Source organism: Leptonychotes weddellii, chromosome 1 (assembly GCF_054177405.1).
Source record: "Leptonychotes weddellii isolate Sample4059 chromosome 1, ASM5417740v2, whole genome shotgun sequence".
Taxonomy (NCBI): Eukaryota; Metazoa; Chordata; class Mammalia; order Carnivora; family Phocidae; genus Leptonychotes; species Leptonychotes weddellii.
The window spans coordinates 150,279,996-150,300,946 of NC_138369.1; the positions used below are offsets into that span (position 1 = coordinate 150,279,996).

The window sequence follows — 20,951 nt, forward strand, 5'->3', positions numbered from 1 at the left end:
TAATAGTAATGACTAACACTTTATATAGCACTATCTTTGTACCAGGCACTGTTCCAAACACTGTGCCTGTGTTTTTTTAATTCTCACAACAACCCTATGAAGTAACCACAATCATCACTGGCCCCAGTTTACATATGTAAAAGTTGAGGCAAAGAGGAGTTATACAGCTTATGATCACTTATCAAGTAAGTACTAGAGCCAAGATTCAAACTTTAACAGTTGGGTTCCAGAATTTATGTTCTTAATATTATGTTCAATGGTGGCAAGGAGGAGAAATCATGAAATCCAGCCAAGAATTCAAAGCACTGCAGTATGGGAATAGTTAGTACATAACATCATGCCTAGGGCAGTGCCTGGCTTACAGTGTCCAATTAATGTTAGAAGAACAAAAAAGCTCTAATGGCATCACTGTATTATAAAGCAAAACAATACAATCATCAAGCAGTTATGCTCAGTCTACTATGTTTAAAAAGAAAATTAAACACGAAATAAATTTTGTTTGTATATAGTTAAGAAGAATATATTTTAAAAAAACTCTCACAAATGTTATGAATTGATTTTTAGCCACAAAATAACCACTTAAAATAAGGAATTCCCCCAGAATTCTCAAAAGCTGAAGTTTCACTCTTTATTATTTTAATATACAATACATAAAAAAATCTATACAAATAAAAATCCACAACTCAGCCAGACAATTTCTAAAATTCTTTAAAGCAGCCCAAAAGGCAGTCTCCCACTACAATCAGGAAACCAAGATTTTGTCACATTTTTGTGTGTATAGGTGGTTTTGAGAAAAATAATTTACTCCCATTCCACATTCTCTCAATAAGACAAGGTTAATCTCCCTTAATGATAAGATTCCAAAAATACTAGTTTAAATGTATAAATTTTTTTTAAGATTTTATTTATTTGAAAGAGAGAGGGAACACAAGCAGGGGGGAGCGACAGGCAGAGGGAGAGGGAGAAGCAGGCTCCCCGCTGAGCAGGAAGCCCAACATGGGGCTCCATCCCAGGACCCTGGAATCATGACCTGAGCCGAAGGCAGACACTTAACCAACTGAGCCACCCAGGTGCCCCTAAATGTATAAATTTACTAAAGTGTTGCCCTCTTAAGAGGAAGGAATTAAATGAAAATGTAATCATTTGGGATCATATTCAACACAAATGTAGTGATCAAATTTGAGAGATTTCTTAACAAAACTACTACAAATTCGTAAGAACAAGAAGATAACTAGTAGCCACACAAGAAACATCTTGTTCTTTTGCTCTATGGTCACCAAAGTGTTGGAGGAGAAAGTGAGGGAAAGAGATTTCAAGTCTGCTGTTGAGAAATTATGCAGGACTGTAAGTTGATAAAGAATGGGGTTTATATCTATTATCTTCTGGCCAAAATGTACGAGAGCACCTGTTAGAATTTGAAAATTGTTGGTGACCGTGAAGCAAAATTTAATGTGATCTTTGATGAATAAATGCCATATTTTTAATGATTAAGTATGGAAATGAACTGAAAACACCATTGCATAAGATGGAATTCTTCTACCAAATAAATGAAGAACTAGAATTTTTCCATTTTTCAGTGCAAAAATCCTGGGTTTCTTTTTGAAGTAACCTTGCCAAATCCCTTACTATTCCAGACAAAAAAGTCAGTATTTTGGGGCAAAATGCCCAACCCTCAACATACTTTTTAAATCATAATAATGTACAAGCACATCCCTGTTGATACAGCTGCTGTTGGATTCTTTGATACTGCCCCCAGGGAACCATAAACGTGGTCTCCAGCAGTACAACCATAAGCAAGAAACCAGAAAATGCTCCAACTTAAGTACTAAAAGGAATTTCTCACAAACTAAATAATTAAAAGTAACATTATCTTCTGAACAAGGTATTCAAAAGTTCAGTTATCAGACCTTCAACATTACAAATGCACTTGTAAAATTAGGAAAAGAGTTGAAAATAGTGAAGTTAAATAATTCATGTAAGGCTCAAGTTCCTATCAAGACACAGGAACTCTATGGCACTTAGCTCTCAAATAGAATTTTCCTTCCCCTAAACCAAGTTTCCTCCTACTTCTGAATAAGCAACACCTACATTCAAAAGCAAGATGCATGTCTGGTGGAGTATGATTGGGTATTTTGTGGTTTTTTAAATCTTCTTTGATGATGGTAGCTTCTTACTGACCTCACAAGCTAAAGGTTGGTAGAAATGTACTACACATTCAGGCAGGTCCTAAAATAGAAAAGTACAGGCCTTGTCCATTTATCCTAGTTAAGTCTGAAAAATAATTGTCTACTTTGCTCAGAAGGTTCATGGCAAAATAAATTCAAAGCTTTGGGGTTGCAGAGTAACAGAAATGCGTCTCTTCCCAGTTCTGTGACACTGAAACCATATTTATTAGTATAATACTAGAGATTACTGCTGATGAGTCATCAATAACATATTTTCAAAACCTAAATAAAACATAATAGAATATCCCCTCACCTGATGTTCTGTGGAAAAATCACCTAATCTAAGCATTGTAACCCAAGTTGTTTTAGAATTATAGCAAGGCAAACAACGTAACTACATTCATATGAAGTTAATTTAATGCTTATTCAAGCTACCAACTAAGTAAGATTTTTCTTCTTCAACCAAATGGTAACTTCTAGCATACGGAAGCATTTGCACAATGCAAGTTAAGAGGGCATGGTGGTGGGAGAGGGGGACATGAATTTTCAAGCACTACCAAATTAAATATGGATTTCTAAATGCTTCTAGGATTAATAAATTCAATTTGAAATTCTGTACATAATTATTTTATGAGTAAGCCATACAATGAATCCATTTGAAATTATAATTTTTAAAAGCAACTAGATTATATATGTTGTGCTCCTAAAAGTTAAAAAGTCATAGAAAATCTGCCACGGGGGTTGGGGGGGACTATATATTACACTTTTTTTTTTTTAAGATTTCATTTATTTATTTGTGATAGAGACAGAGAGAGCACAAGCAGGGGGAGGGGCAGAGGAAGAGGGAGAAGTAAGCTCCCGTTTAATGGGGAGCCTGATGCAGGGCTTGATCCGAGGATCCTGAGATCTTGGCCTGAGCTGAAGTCAGACCCTTAACTAACTGAGCCACCCAGGTGCCCCTACACTATTTTCTAAATTGTTTTTCCCCAACCATGTTCTAAAAACTTCTTTTCCCTATAATTTAAAAAACTGATGGAAACTTTAATTGTATATATTCCAAACACAAGATGAAAACAAGATTTAGTTCATCTCTCTCTTCTTTTTTTAACGTATACCTTTCTGCACTCAAACTCCATATCCATTATCATCAACCATTCTCCACTCCTCCTCACCTGGCTCCCAGCCTCTGACAACCACTGACTTACTTTCTGTCTCTACACATTTACCTATTCTGGACATTTTATTTTATTTTTTAAAGTTTATTCATTTTTAAGTAATCTCGACATCCAACATGGGGCTCGAATTCACAACCCCCAAATCAAGAGTCACATGCTATGCTCTCCCAATTGAGCGAGCCAGTGCCCCAATTCTGGACATCTTATATATGGAATCTTATTTATGTGGTCTTTGTGTCTGGTTTCTTTCACTCAGCATAATGTTTTCAAAGTCTATCTATTTTGTAGCATGTATCAGTACATGATTTTTATTGCTAAATAATATTGCACTGCATGTATATACTACATTTTATTATTTTTTTTTTGAGAGAGAGAGAGACAAAGTGCAAGCACACGCAAGCCTGAGCATGCACATGGAGGGGTAGTAGGGGGAGGACAGAGGGAGAGGGAGACAGAATCTCAAACAGGCTCCACACCTAGCTTGGGGCTTGATCTCAGGACCCTGATATCAAGACCTGAGCCAAAATCAAGAGTTGGACATTTAACTGACTGAGCCACCCAGGCACCCCTATACTACATTTTATCTATTCATCAGTTAATGGACATTAGAGTTGTTTTTAACTTTTTGGCTGTATGACTGTCTCAATTTTAAACATAAATATCAATAGTTCAACTGGTTAAGTGTATGATGCATATATATTATTTATTAACTATTCTTCTTAAGAAGGTCTGGAAGAATTTAAAAAGCAAGTCTTTTAAAACCACACCTATTTAGGATGGCTATTATAAAAAAACAAACAAACAGAAAATAAGTGTTGGCGAGGATGTGGAGAAATTAGAACCCTGTGCACTGTTGGTGGGAATGTAAAATGGTGTAGCCATTATGGAAAACGGTATGGCTATTCTTCAAAAAATTAAAATACAGAATTACCATATGATCCAGCAATTCCACTTCTGATTCTATATCCAAAAGAAGTGAAAGCAGGAACTTGAACATTGAACAGGTATTTGTACACCCATGTTAATAACAGCATTATTCACAATAGCCAAAGGTGGAAGCAACCCAAATATACTTCAGTGGATAAATGGATAAATGAAATGGGGTATATACACACAAAATGGAATATCATTCAGCCCTAGAAAGGAAAGGCACTGACACATTTACAACATGAATGGATCTTGAGGACATTATGCTACGTGAAATAAGCCAATCACAAAAAGACAAATACTGTACAACTATACTTATTTGAGGTACCTAGAATAGTCAAATTCACAGAGACAGAAAGAAAATGGTAGTTGCCAGGGACTAGAAGTGGGTCAGAGGTATGTCAGTATCCATTAAAACAAAACCCAAAATTGTGAAAGGTGGCTACTTCAGAGAAATGAGATGAGAAGGACATTTACTTCGCATGTAGCATCAGTCAGTAAAGCCTGAGTATATTTACGTCATATATTTGTATGTACTGCTTGAACAATTTAAATATTTATGGATTCCTTTTTAACATTTATTTCCTTTCAGTCAGCAACAATTGCGAATGAGTAAAATGATTCAGCTAAAAGCATGTTCAAAGTAGTGCTTATTATGACTATGAAAACTACAATGTAGCTGTCTTAAAATGAGTAACTGATTTAAATTAGTAGATGGAATACCAGGCAACAATTTAAAATGCTGAAAGACAATTAATGACACAGAAAATATTTATCATATTAATGAAATATAGTAAGTTTTAAAAAACGGGCAGTTTAAAAACTAACATACAGCATATATGTGTTAGAGAAATAGTACACTATTCCCACTCCCCACCCACACTTTCCCACACACACTGGGAAGCTATTAAAAAATGTTTACTCAAGTAGAGTGCTTACAGGACAGTTTTTTGGGTTTTTTTTAAGATTTTATTTATTTGACAGAGAGAGACACAGCGAGAGAGGGAACACAAGCAGGGGGAGTGGGAGAGGGAGAAGCAGGCTTCCTGCTGCGCAGGGAGCCCTACCGGAGCCAATTCCAGGACCCCGGGGTCATGACCTGAGCCACCCAGGCGCCCCTACAGGACAGTTTTAATGTCTTTTTTTTTTTTTTTTGGAGAGGTATTATTGTAGTCTAAAATGAACAAATATTTGCAGGAAGAAAGTAACAAGAAGGATGTTTCACTTCTTGTCCTCTGTCTTAACTCCATGGGCTAAGACCTTAAGCACATTCTTAACACCCTAAATGTCACTCCTCTGTCCTCCTGCCTCATTCAGAAAGCTACATATTCTCAGCATTGGGTTGGTTAATCTAACCAATTCTGCCTTCTCTTGTTCCTATACTCTGCTCAATAAAGACTTCACGGGAAAATAAATTAAGACAATTTTATGATGCTATCATAAATTCACCATCTTCTCTACCTGCTTGCCATCAACGCTGGCTGAAAATTTCCTATTCACCACTTTCTTCAGAACACCTATATAGCCACTTTATCTCATCTGACTTGAAAGAAAAAACATAGGCCAGCAGGCTTCTCTTCCCTTTGATCTCAGCCCCTCTCCAAAAACAAACAGAAGCAACGAACCATCACCTCCAGACATCATTTCTGTCTTTCCTCTATGCACAGACATCTACGTATCCTTGCCCTAGCCTTAACACTGGTAACTTCACCTGGGTCTCCTCTCTTCCCCTGAACTCCTCTGAGGCCATGTGCCACCAATTATCCCCTCTCTCCTATCTTCCACTTTCTCTTTTTCCAGTAAGCTCAATATCGGCCTTAGAAACAACATCAACACCACTACAAAAGCTCCTCCAAACTTTCCTTTCCATCTAGTTACCAAACTCTTGGTTGTTCCTTTCAGAGCAAGCTTTCTGAAAGAATTCTCAACATTGTATGTCACTATTTCTCCCTCATCTTCTCCTCAATTCCCTCTTTTACTCCCCCGGTGTCATTTCTCCTCCCTCTTTCACCCCTACCACTCCATAGGGTCACTCTCCCTATGCTCCCCACTTCCTGCCCAATATCCAAATCTTTACCTTAATTTAACCTTTCCAAGGCATCTGACAACTCTTCTTTCTTCAGAAAAGATATACAAATGACCAGTAAGTCATGAAAAGACATTCAACATCATTAGCCATTAGGGAAGTTTAAATCAAAACCACAATGAGATACCATTTTACATTCACAAGAATGGCTAATATCAAAAAGACACACTAAATTTCATACCCATTAAGATGGCCAGTATCAAAAAAAGGGCAAGAATGTGGAGAAATTACAATCCTTGTGCACTGCTGGTGGGAATGTAAAATGGCATAGCCACTGTGGAAAAGTTTGGCAGTTACTTAAAAGTTATAGAGAGTTACCATATAATCTAGCAATTCCACTTCTGGGTATATATCCAAAAGAACTAAAAACAAGGACTCAAACAGTTATTTCTACATCCACATTCATAGCAGCATTATTCACAATAGCCAAAAAGTGGAAACAACCCAAATATCCATCAATGGATGGGTAAACAAAATGTGGTATATACATACAATGAAATATTACTCAGCCTTAAAAAGGAAGGAAATTCTGACAGATGGTACAACATGGATGAACTCTGAAGACAAGTGATAAGTGAAATAAACCAGCCACAAATGAGTAAATACTGTATGACAGAGATAGAAAATAGAAGTTACCAGGGGTACAGGTAAAAGAGGTGAATGGGAAGTTACTGTTTACTAGTTATAAAGCGTCTGTTTGGGATGATGAAAAATTCTGGAAATGGATAGTGGTGAGGGATGTTTGTACATAATTGTGAATGTACTTAATGTCACCGAATCATAACTATTAAAATGGTAAAACTTAATGTTATATATATTTTACCTCATAAAAAAGACAACAAAAAACCTGTACATCAGTGCTTATGATAGTATTATTTATAATAGCTAAAAAGTAGAAGGAATCCAAAAGTCCATCACCTGATGAATAAATAAAATTTAACATATTCATACAATGGAATATTACTCAGCAATAAAAAGGAATGAAGTATTGATACATGTAACATGTTGATAAACCCTGAAAACAGTATGCTAAGTGAAAGAAACCAGACACAAAGGCCACATATTGTATGACTCCACTCACATGAAATGTCTCAAGTAGACAAATGTACAGAGACAGAATCAGTGGTTGTCAGGGGTCTGGAGTGACAAGGAATGAGAGTGACTGCTAATGGGTAGGGGGTTTCTTTGCGGGGTAATAAAAATAGTCTAAACTTAAATCATGGTGATGACTGCCTGACACTTTGAATATAGTGAAACCCCTGAACTATATGTATACTTCAGATGGGTGAATTTTATGGTACATAAATTATATGTCAATAAAAATGTTATAAAAGAAGTAACTGTATCAGAAAAAGTTTAGGAATACTTTAATTTAGGGCTTTCAAATGAAATCTACTGTGTCAAACTCTCATTTACCATTTCAATGAAGGAGTGTATCATATGAAGGGTTCAAGCCACACCTTAGGTTAAAGGGGAAGAGCCTGCCTTGCCCCTTTAATTCCTCGAGCTAATACCAGTTCATTTAACTACCATCGTGGGAAAGGAACAAACTCCTGGCAGCTCAATAGCAAGACCACCAAGGAACTGAGGATATAAAGGCTTTGAGGCAACATATTACAGAGAAAATAATATAAAATTTAAAATCAGAAAATGTGACATCAGACTCTATACACTTAACAGCTGCATGACCTAGAATACAAACTCATTCTTCACCTATAAAATGGGGATAGTACTGGATAGTCCCAGTACCATGAATCAAGAGGTGAAAAGTATTCATACAGCATATGAATTATCTTCTGTTCTACCAGAGTATCCCTCCCACTCCTCTTTCCATTCCATCTTAATGCCTACAGCTTGCCTGAATCTGTCCTTTTCAACTCTCTTTCTGGATAGACTCCATAGGCACTGAAGCCTTCACTGTAGTTGTCAGACAGTAAGTTGTTCACATGAACCATTTATGGGTACACGTAACAGAAATCCTGAGACAAATGAGATAATAATAAAACACAGAAAAGAGAAAACACATATGTGGAAACACTAAGTCACTCTTCATTTAGTTAAGAATAAATATTTAAAGGCAAAATTAGCACTCAATAAATGTTTTTTAAAGAAATAGAAAGCATTCATACAAAATAATGAAATAGCCCTAGAATTAAGCAATTAGTAATCATTCCTAGCAACTTACTAGATAGTCTGTATGATTTCTCATAGCCTATCCAACTTCAGAATAACATTCTTGTCACCTCAGCAAATTGAGATAAATTTCTAACTTTAGGTAGGATGTCCTCTGAATGGAAAAAATTGTTTTAATTCATGAAGCCTTTCAGTCTACCAAGTAAACCAAATCAAACCAAATTCTTAAATTCTAATCCTTTTTGAAAGACCTAAATGTGTGACAGGAATCCATCAAAATCCTAGAGGAGAATACAGGCAGCAACCTCTTCAACCTTGGCCACAGCAACTGCTTCCTAGACACGTCTCCAAAGCCAAGGGAAACAAAAGCAAAAATGAACTACTGGGACTTCATCAAGATAAAAAGCTTCTGCACAACAAAGGAAACAGTCAACAAAACTAAAAGGCAACCTACAGAATGGGAGAATATATTTGCAAATAGTATTTCAGATAAAAGGCTAGTATCCAAAATCTATAAAGAACTTATCAAACTCAACACCCAAAAAAACAAGGAATCCAGTCAAGAAATAGGCAGAAAATGGGGCGTCCGGGTGGCTCAGTCATTAAGCACCTGCCTTCGGCTCAGGTCGTGATCCCAGGGTCCTGCGCCTGAGCCCCGCATCAGGCTCCCTGCTCCGCAGGAAGCCTGCTTCTCCCTCTCCCACTTCCCCTGCTTGTGTTCCCTCTCTCGCTGTGTCTCTCTCTCTCAAATAAATAAAATCTTAAAAAAACAACAAAAAAAAGAAATAGGCAGAAGACACCAACAGATGTTTCTCCAAAGAAGACATACAAATGGCCAACAGACACATTAAAGAAATGCTCTACATCACTTGGCATCAAGGAAATACAAATCAAAACCTCAATGAGATACCACCTCACACCAGTCAGAATGGTTAAAATTAACAAGACGGGGAACAACAAATGTTGGCGAGGATGTGGAGAAAGAGGAACCCTCTACACTGCTGGCGGGAATGCAAGCTGGTGCAGCCACTCTGGAAAACAGTATGGAGATTCCTCAAAAAGTTAAAAATAGAGCTACCCTATGACCCAGGAATTACACTACTAGGTATTTACCCCAAAGATACAAAGGTAGTGATCCAAAGGGCACCTGCACCCCAACGTTCATAGCAGCAATGTCCACAACAGCCAGACTGTGGAAAGAGCAGAGATGTACATCAACAGATGAATAGATAAAGAAGATGTGGTGTATATATACATATATATACACACACACACAATGGAATATTACTCAGCCATCAGGAAGGATGGATACTTAGCATTTACATCGACATGGATGGAACCAGAGAGTATTTTGCTGAGCGAAGTAAGTCAATTAGAGAAAGACAATTATCATATGGTTTCACTCATATGTGGAATATAAGAAATAGTACAGAGGATCATAGGGGAAGGGAGGGAAAACTGAATGGGAAGAAATCAGAGAGGGAGAAAAACCATGAGAGACTCTCTACAGGAAACAAACTGAGGGTTGCTGGAGTGGTGGTGGGTCGGGGGATGGGGTAATTGGGTGATGGGCATTAAGGAAGGCACGTGATGTGATGAGCCCTGGGTGTTATACGCAACTGATGAATCACTGAACACTAGATCTGAAACTAATGATGTACTATTGTTGGCTAGTTGAATTTAAATTAAAAAAAATCTAATCCATTACAAAAAAAAAAAAAAAGACCACATGGGACCTAGAATATACGTTAATCACCTAAACTCCAAAGAGTACAGAGAAACTATAGACAAAAACCAATTACCAATTTTTTTCCAATTTTTAAAAATTAATTTTGTATCTTAAAGTGATTGGGGTCTAAGATATATTATTGTTTGATAAAAATAAAAATTTAAAAGCTGCACTATTAAGGAAATCAATAAAAGCCCAATAAAATATCCCTGCTATGTAAACATCTTAAACATGTTATTTTTACTGTATAGGATATTACTCAAACTTCTGAGTCTGCTAGCAGTATTAAACAGAGCCAAAAGATAAAATGGACTCAGAACTTACAGCATTCAAAAATATAAAGAACAATATAGCCTGTGGTTACTGTTCCCTCAAATATTTCCACATTTGCTTATTTAAAAAGGTCCTATACATGACCTACTCCCATTCAAAGTACTCTCTCCCCCTCCTTTTCCAGTTCAACTCCTTGCAAACAGTAATCACCACTCATCTCTACTTACTCTCTCCTCATTCACTCAAACCCTCCATCCTTTTCCTGAACTGCTCCAAAAAGTCATTAATCATCTATCTCAGTCCTTGTCCTCTTTACATATGCTGCAAAGTAAGATTCTCTTCTTAAAACACTCTCCTTAAGTTTCCGTTACTTTCTTTTTTAAAAAAAAGATTTTATTTATTTATTTGACAGAGACACATCGAGAGAGGGAACACAAGCAGGGGGAGTGGGAGAGAGAGAAGCAGGCTTCCCGCGGAGCAGGGAGCCCGATATGGGGCTCGATCCCAGGACCCTGGGATCATGACCTGAGCTGAAGGCAGACGCTCAACGACTGAGCCACCCAGATGCCCTCCGTTACTTTCCTATACCTCTCTTTAACCCTTGTTCTGAATTTTCTTTCCCTGCCAAAAGTACTCTTTTATTCAAACCTTCAATATATATTGAGCACAACTACCTGCTAGCCACTGTGCGAGGTACTGGAGATCTAGCTGGCGGTTCCAAGTTTTATCTTGGGTCCTATTATCTGAAACCCACTCAAAAAAGTTGGGAACAGCTCCTTCTGAAGTGCAGTCTGTTTGGATTTGTCTGGAATGTAAATCACTATGAGCACAGATTAAACCATGACAGGCCAGCTTGCCTACATATATATTACATCCAGGCATAAGCCTCTGATCAATTACTTAAAACTCAAAAATGACCAGCTAACTAGTTCTAAGCACCAGCCCCAGATTGTGTAACAGTGTCAAGTTGCACATGTGAAGTTGTGGTTTCATGACTTACTTTGTGCCACCTTATTTCTGGTTATTTCTTAATGCCCAGGTCCTGACACATCAGCATCAAAAGCTTTGTCTGAACTTATTTTGCTACTATTATTAGCAAACTGGTTACAAATTACTACCACACCAATACTCCTTAATTAGTTCCTGAATATTTTGTGTGATATTTGGTAGAAATGAAAATAAGACAACTTTGTTACACATTCACTCCTACAGTAGATATGGATGAAGTTCAATGACCATTATATGTACTGTGTAACTTATTTTTATTTTATTTATTTATATATTTTTTAAGTAAGCTCTATGCGGGGCTTGAACTCATGACCCCAAGATCAAGAGTCCCATTCTCTACCAACTGAGCCACCCAGGAGCCCATGTATAACTTATTTTTAAATACCAATCTCAAACCATAAAATAAAAAACCTAAGAACGGTTTTTTATTTTTATTTATTTATTTATTTATTTATTTATTTATTTAGAGAGTGAGCAAGCTGGAGAGTGGGGTGGGGGAGGCAGAGGAAGAGGGAGAGAGAGAATCTCAAGCAGACTCCACACCCAATGTGGAGCCTGACGTGGGGCTCCATCTCACAAACCTGAAATCACGACCTGAGCCAAAATCAAGCATCAGACACTTACCCAACTAAGCCACCCAGGTGCCCCTCAAACCATCAAAACTTTTTTTTTTTAAGACTTTTTAAATTTATTTGACAGAGAAAGAGAGAGAGACAATGAGAGCGGGAACACAAGCAGGGGGAGTGAGAGAGGGAGAAGCAGGCTCCCTGCAAGCAGGGAGCCCGATGTGGGGCTTGATCCCAGGACCCTGGGATCATGACCTGAGTTGAAGGCAGACGCTTAAGACTGAGCCACCCAGGCGCCTCCATCAAAACTTTCTAACAGCAAACAGTATGAGACATATTAAGAAATGACCATGATACCTTACAGTCTATGTGAACAAAATATGGTAATTATGAAATCTTGATGTTATCTGGATTTTTGTCAGAAGCAGACACACTTATTACAGCATTTTAGTAAGTTGTATATTTGAATGCCAAGAGAAAAAAAAATCCCATTCACTGGGTTTAGAAAAAAATCAGCGAAATTTTGTATCAGGATCAGATCCACAAAAGCAGCTTTGGGAGATTCCCTTACCAAATAATATAACCCTCTCCAGAATTTATATTTAAGCAGGATCTTGTGCCAAGTAAAGAAGGTGTAAATCTAGTCCTCTATGCTTGCCAAGCCGAACATGGTATCTACAGTATTTCAGCACTGTGCAAAAGGCAAAGGAGACAGAGATCATAGAACGCTGCTCTGTAAACTACTAAAATTAACTACAAATGGAACAGATGCTTTAAATCTTCAGACTTATTTTTGATCCATAATCCATGTAGATCAAATTGCACCAATGGTACCAATGGGGTGTGCCCCTTCTGCTAAGAAAAAACTCAGGAATTTTTGCCTAAGCAAAAGAAAAAAAAAAAGCAGCTTAAGCAGCTTCTCATAACTTTTACTCTATGTATAATGTTGCAATGCATTTGCCGTAAGCCTTTGCTTGCATAATGGAAGAATATTTTCTTTACTAATGGGAAGCTGACTTTAGAGAGTACTCCAAAGCCTTTCCTCTTTCATGCTTCCTCAAAATAAAAAATCCCTAATATACTGTTCTTTTCTATACATAAGAGGTGACTTTCCAGCGCTCCTTTTTTTGAATATTTATTTATTTATTTTTGAGAGAGAGAGAGAGAGAGAGTGCAGGTGTATGTGGGGGGGGGGTGAGAAACAGACTCACTGCTGAGCCCAGAACTCAATGGATGTGGGGCTGAGATCATGACTTGAGCTGAAATCAAGAGCCAGGCGCTCAACCAACTGAGCCACCCAGGCACCCCGACTTTCCAGCACTTTCAATGCACAAAGAAATGTACCAGGTTTCCCCCACCCCACCACAGCAGTAGTTTATTTGGAAAAGAGAGTATGTCCTTTCCCAAGGGAACGAACAGGATGAAAACACCACAAGTCAACATAAAACAGCACATTACTTATTTCTATCACAAATTTCAAACTTATCCAAGATGTAATGAGAAAAGAAACACTACCAATATTCCTTTCCTTGAAACCATCATTTTAGAAAATAAAGGAACACTACTACAAATGAGGTGACAACACTGCACATCTTTCCAAGGGTACTTTACCAATGGAGATTAGTATGGCAAAGAAATACACAATAGATTTTTTTTTTTTAACTTGCATTGCAATCATCAATGATAATTTGATTAAAGAGAATCTCATTTACCTTTGTGTCAGTGGTTAAACCTAAATAGAATCTACAATATAAAGCTCAAGAATTGCTAGTATTTAATTGCACAGCTATATGAGATAAATACATTCTTCTATGGATCACTTTTATACTTCAAAACAAACGTTAGAAACTCCTGAAAGGGGAAAGTAACCACAAGAGAGCTATTTTAAAACCAAGTTTCTTGGGGCACCTGGGTGGCTCAGTTGGTTGAGCATCTGCCTTCAGCTCAGATACTGATCCCAGGGTACTGGGATCAAGCCCTGTGTCAGGCTTCCTGCTCAGCAGGGGAGGGGGGTCATCTGCTTCTCCCTCTCCCTCTGCTCCTAACCCTCCCCCTTGTGTACTCCCTCTCTCTGAAATAATTAAATAAAATCTTTAAAAAGAAAAAAAAAAGTTTCTTGTTTCTCCAATATCCCTGAATAAAACAACAGAAAAATGACTGAGCTGATGAAGTTACTAAACTGTATAATTACTTCTATTTTCTAATTAAATATCACTACTATGTTCTCACAGACTGTAAATAATAATTCTATTTTATATATGATATAGGTACATGTAATATAATTATATTACTTACATAACGTACTTAACATAATTATACAAATACATTTAAACACATAATATCAGATATGTACATATTATCTAAATGTGAATATATAAGCATAATATCTCAAGATCAAAAACTAATCTATTTATTTTTGGCAAGGGTATAAGAATACATTATGAAAACTAAAGAGCTTTAAAGCTATAGTATATAATGCTCTGTATCACATCCCACCGTATCAATCATGAATTGTCCCTTTTTGTGTATATAAGACAATGTGGTACACAGCTTATGCATATCCTTACAGTTTTATAGGTGCCACAGATACATATGTTCAACAATGCATATGTTAGAATAGTGTGCCTTTCAAAACACAAGATTGAGTATAGACTAGCACATTTTAATTTTTATTTATTTTTAGTTTTTTTAAGTAGGCCCCACACTCAGCGTAGAGCCCAACACAGGGCTTGAACTCACAACCCTGAGATGAAGACCTGAGCTGATACCAAGAGTCAGACACCTAACTGACTGAGCCACCCAGGTGCCCCAGAACTAGCGTACTTTTAATTGGGTTCTCTCTAGGTGTCAAGTTTAAGTATATGTGAAATACATAATATATGCAATCAACTTTAGAAAGAACACAGGGCTGAAAGAGATAGAAGTTTAAGTCCCAGATTTTCCACTAACTGGGTTTGTCATCTGACAATCCTAAGCCTGTCTTCTCATCTCTAACCAGAAAACTACAATAATTCATAACTTCCCCTTCTCATAGAATTGTTGTAAAAGCCAAATGAGAGAGTATATATGAGCATCACATAAGAGATAAAGCCCTATGCAAACATACAGTATTTTTCTTATATCCTGCTAAAATTATTAAATATCACCATAGCAACTAGTTTTATGTAACAACTGCTTTAAAGCAAGAAAAGCACACACTACAGCATTCCCACCCAACTATGAAATGCTATGTCAGCTTAAGGATAAGAAAAAACTTCTTTAACTCTCAAGAAAAAGAGAGGAAACTTGAAACAAATGATTTAATGATTTAATTACTGATCATTTTCTCAGCTCAGGTCAGAGGTTAGACAGACTCTTAAAAACAAATATACATGAAATTTCAGGAAATAGGCTTTTTTTTTTAATTGGCTCTTAACTTACTGCTCTTGCATTTCCACAAGAAACAATTTGTTCTTGTAAGCCTAACATGGGACTGATTTATTCTTCATTCAAAATTCTCAATATCTAAATATGTTACTTCAAGCACTGTCCCCTTTCAAGCTATATAATCCTATTCAAGCAAGTGAAAACAATGCAACTTCTGGCTTTAAATCTGTCTCAAATTTTTTCTAAAACACCACACAACAGCTTGAATATAACCAGTATTTAGTTAATGTCTGCTGAATGCTTTGCTAAACTCTGTTTTGCTTTTTGAGACATGAGGGAAGCCACTGTTTTTAGTTTATACCAAGTAGAATCCACATTTTAGCATAAGCAGCAGCAATGATTTGCCACACATAGTTTCTCAATTCTGTTCAGAAGACACCTACTCGTAAGTTGGCTGTGTATTGCAGCATACTTAACAGGGTGCTCCAGAATTACCTGACTTGCCTCTAAGATAAGGAATGCACCTGGACTCTTTACAGTAAGTACAAATAAAGGAAAATAAATTAACTGAATACTTTTTTTTTGGCACGCAAAAACCAATTACTAACATCCACAGGAGCAAAATCCTAGAACTGAATTATTATTTAGGAATTACCTTTAAAAACAGGGGCGCCTGGGTGGCTCAGTTGGTTGGGCGACTGCCTTCAGCTCAGGTCATGATCCTGGAGTCCCTGGATCGAGTCCCGCATCGGGCTCCCTGCTCAGCAGGGAGTCTGCTTCTCCCTCTGACCCTCCCCCCCTCTCATGTGCTCTCTCTTTCTCTCAAATAAAAATCTTTAAAAAAAATAAAGTGAATATTGTACAAAAATTTTAAACTAAACTCAGGATACCAACCGTTGTTGTAAAATTAGTATCTATATAAAATATATTTTTTAAATTATGACTTTAGATGTTTAGGCCTTATGTCAGAAAGAACGCCTCAGAAAATGAGAAACTTTTGTTCAAATCCAAGGCTGACTGCTTCAATACCGAGAAGAGTAATTATCAATCTCTGAACTGTAAAAATTTAACATTTGTTTGATTTTTACAAACCAACAGCTTGTTTAAATTTAAATAATTTCAAACTCGCGGGCACCTGGCTGGCTCAGTCAGTAGCACATGAGACTCTTGATCTCAGGGTCATGAACTCAAGACCCATATTGGGAGTAGTTTACTTAATAGAAAAAAAAATTTTTTTTTAATAATAATTTCAAACTCGCTATAAACATTTTTAAAAGATTTCTCCACACCCTCTGAGCTTATGTGGCTGCAGTTTCAGAAAGTTAGAGAGCTATTTTCTGAAAAGGTGGGCATACAAGCATACGATTACACAGTTCACAAAAACAATGGAGTCAGAAAATGTATATGAAATGACAGGTTGGTATGTTATTGCACATGATTTTACAAAAGTCATTCAGACAATAAACATCTACTGAGCCACCTGCTATCAGCCGCTGCCCTTGAGAAGTTCACTATGTAAACAGCAATGATAAATCATGTAATCAGATAAATTACAGCATAATGTGTTAGGGGAAAAAATATAGCAGGTAATATATAGAGATAAATTCCTCTGGCCAACTCATTTTGAGCTATACATCACCTAGAACCTTGCTAAAGAGTACGGTCCATGAACCAGCAGAATTGCCATCACCTATTAGCTAGTCAGTCAGAAATCTCAGGTCCCAAGCAAATCTAGTGAATCTACATTTTAACAAGATCCCCAGGTAATTCTAAAGCACATTTAAATTTTGAGAAGCACTGGCCTGGAACATAACTGAAAATATGCAAGTGTCACCTTGTACTTTTAAGATCTTTGGGCCCCATCCTGAGCCATTTTACAAATGTATACACAATTTTAACATGGTCAGCTACCTAGTTTCACAGATTAAGAACAAACTGGGAAATACCACTAACAAAGAAAGAAAACAAAAAAACTAACAAAAAGCAATCTCAAAAAGAGATGGTTGTATGGGGCCATTTAACATAGCAACAATCTACCCTTTCTGCCTAAATAGGTCACACTATAATACAGAAGTATAATAGTAATTGATATTCTTAAATGTGCCTCCTCTAACTAGACCACAAATTCCTTGAGGACAGGGACCTAGTTTTATTCTTACACACTTATATCTGTAAACTGAATGATCCTAAGTCACTGAGCTAAGTTCCAGTTAGGCAACGAGATATATAACACATTTCAGAAAAAGTTACAATAAAAATGTGACTTGGGGCGCCTGGGTAGCTTAGTCAGTTAAGCATGTGACGCTTGATTTCAGCTCAGGTCATCATCTCAGGGTCAAAAGATCAAGCCCAGCATGGAGCCTGCTTAAGATTCTCTCTCTCCCTCTCCCTCTGCCCCTCCACCACCACCACACATACTCTCTCTCCAAAAAAAAAAAAAAAAAAGTGACTTTTTTTTGGAAAGAGTAAACCCTGCCTATTCCATAACAATCCATTCACTAGTCTAAGAACAGAGGCTTTACCAAATCTATGGCTCCAAATCCAAATGTCTTCTCTGATTGTATTCAAACTCACTCCTAGGGGACACCCCTGACTGGAGTAAGCAGAGAAAAAGGAGAATGATTACATGAGAATGGAAGGAGAGCAGAAATCACGGAAATCCTCCATTCATGAAAATATAAACAACAAAAATTGAAGGTCACACAAAAGATACAACAACCCTAGAAGAGAACAAATGTTACTTTAACAACCATTAGCTCCATGTTCCTTGCCTCTGTGAATCAGGCTCATATTCACAATCCTCCTAAGAACTTCTCAAAGATGCTTTAACTCTAGAAACATTTCTCATGGCCTCCAATAAGCTGAACAGAGAAGGTTTATGATACAAAAATTCACACTTCCAAGACAGCAAATTTCATGAAGTTCTAGTCCTCACTCTCCAAATAATCATTAGTTTTCTTGCCTATGTCCATACTCACACAATTACTCCATTCAGAGGCCTTTCCCATCTGTTAATCTGAATGCACTATCCAATGTTAGCCACTAGCCATGTGTGGCTATTTAACACTTGAAATGTGGCTAGATCCAATTGAGATGTAGGATAAAGGTAAAATACATGTTGAATTTTGAAGACTTTTTACCAAAAAAGATGTAAAATTATCTAATTGGTTTCTTTGTATAACAATGATATGTTGAAATAATATTCGGGATATAATAAAATAATTTCAACTGCTTTTTGTTTTAGTTTTTAATGTGGCTACTAGAAAATTTTAAATTATAGGGGCACCTGGCTGGCTCAGTTGGGGGAACATGTGACTTTTGATTTCAGGTTGTGAGTTTGAGCCCCAGGTTGGGTGTAGAGATTACTTAAAAATTAAAAAAAAATAATAAAAAATCTTAAAAAGAAAATTTTAAATTACATATGTGGCCCACATTATACTTCTATTGGACAACACTAGTCTAAATCCTGTTGATTCTTCAAGGCCTAATTCAAACACCTTTGCTTCCATGAAGCTTTCTCCAATAACTGCAAATGAAGTGGCTTCTGCCCACCCCACCCCACCCCCCCCCGGAAATCCCGTAACACTCACTCACATTCCCAAAGAGCTGGATCAATTTTACCTTGTTACTTAGTGTAACTGTCACAGCTCCAATATAAGCAAATTGAGAAAAGAAACTACACGTAGGTCACCGGTAAGTTTTCCTCTTACACCTTGGAGAGTACATGCATGCACTAAGGTGATACTGGATGTCTGCTAATTGAAAGTTGAATTTCTCAGTTACTATATTATCTATCCCTTTCAATGATTTCCATTTCTTTCTCAAGGATTAAAGTCCATGTCTAAAATGTCCTGTATAATTTTAGGCAAACAGCTTTATTACATGAGCTGTATACATGTCATGTGATGAAAAAGCAAATCTAAAACTATCTAATACATGTGGTCAATATACTTAAATATAAAAATTCAAAAAGCCTCTAAGGGTTTCATATTTTTTTATGATATTGTCCCTAAAAATGTATTTTAAAGATCAACTATTTCAAAAGTAGGGGCCTTTCCCAAAGATTAACGACACTGGGTGATTAAAGTCCACCGAAAATTATTGGAGGTCCCTCCCCCCCCCCCCACAACCCTGAGTGTAAGTCAGGTAAGCACGCAAAGGCTTGGGAGCAGCAAGAGCAATGTCCAGAAACCATCCAAAGCTGTAAAGACTGAGCTGTGAGGAAAGTGGTCGGAAGAAAAAAGACGACTTGTGTGAGACGAATAGTGGGAACTGTTGAAATGCAAAACAAGAAATAAAAACTAGGATAAAAAATATCTCAACTCTGTGGGAGGGATCCTCCCTGGGTGTATCTCTCAACCTCTCAGGCAAAGGTTGCGGTGGTAATTTCAAGTGTCTTGTCTTCAAATGGTATTCTAGCGCCTCAGATCTATATCCACGCAACTTCCTTCCGAACCAACCTACTCTAACTCCCAGGGCCACATATTCCGGCCAAACCCAGCCCTGAAGCCACCCTCTCCAGCACGTTTTGGACCGGTGAACGAAACAGGAGGACCGAACTGAGGCCCAGGACCTGGACGACACCCCTCTCCCTTGGAGTCGTGCCTCAGCCCCTCTGGCTTGACGAATTGGCTGAAAGGACCCGGCCGGCAGAGGGGGCGGGGCTGGGCAGTGGACTTTGTCCAGGACGGGTCTTCCCGTTCCACGCTGGCGCCTGCCAGTGCCTCAAGGACGGGCAGGATGGTGAGAAGGCAGAATATAGGGGCAATAAGAATCAGCCCTGGGCTTTCACTCACCAGCCGTCACTGCTTGACGTTGGCCCTAGCAGAACCTCTTCTCCTTCCGCCATTGCTGTTGACGTCCACGTCACTTTGCCGAAAAGTGGACCCGGCGCCGGGACCGACTCGGAGACCCAATGTCGTAAAAGATTCTCGGAAGTCTGGGACTGAGCTTCTGGAGAGGAAAAGAAAGAGGGAGGAGGCAAGAGACGGGAGGAACGCAACGTCACGACATCCCCAGAGCAAAAGGCAGCTTGGGGGAGGAGACTTAGTCAAAGCTGTTGCCCTTTCAAAGACTACATGTCCCAGGATGCCCCGGGGACCCGGACGGAATGAGGGAGTAGGGAGAGTGGGCGGAGCTTGATGAGGGAGCGTGACCTGGTGAAAGGCCTTGTGAGCGTCGCTTTTTAGCGTCCATTTGGCTTCTTCATTACGTCTCGGCGTCCTTCTTAACAAAATCAGTATCGGGAGTCCTAACTAGTGGAGAGAGTTGGAGAGGGGGGAATTCCACAGGGAAGGTGAAGGTAGGAGTATAGCCACACTTTAGTCATTTCCTGCTGTAACAACTCGGTTTGCGGAAAGAGTTGGGTGTAAGAAAGGTCACGCCCACCCCTATTTGTGGGGCGCGGTCAAAAGTACAAATGGTGGCCGCATACTTTGTGCCTGAATATTTGGAAGTTGTTTGAAGTTGAAGTTGTTTGAAAACAAGCGCTAAAAATAAAGGAAATATGCTCCAACCTCCCAC

General features: G+C 38.0%; 1 protein-coding gene across 3 annotated transcripts in view; it reads right to left on the reverse strand.

Moving 5' to 3' along the window:
- The window catches only part of TBC1D23 (TBC1 domain family member 23), a 54,371-nt gene extending 33,732 nt beyond the window's left edge, over positions 1–20,639 (reverse strand). For 2 of the 3 annotated variants that reach the window (XM_081797920.1, XM_081797911.1), the window contains exons 1-2: positions 20,585–20,639; positions 20,225–20,381 (exon numbers count right to left, since the gene is read on the reverse strand). In XM_081797920.1, the coding sequence (XP_081654046.1) occupies positions 20,225–20,381; positions 20,585–20,624 (197 nt within the window). In that variant the 5' untranslated portion in view covers positions 20,625–20,639. Of the gene's footprint in view, positions 1–2,088; positions 2,227–20,224; positions 20,382–20,584 lie in introns of those variants that run through there. The other variant, XM_081797930.1, reaches the window with a different exon arrangement.
- Between the last annotated feature and the right edge of the window lie 312 nt (positions 20,640–20,951).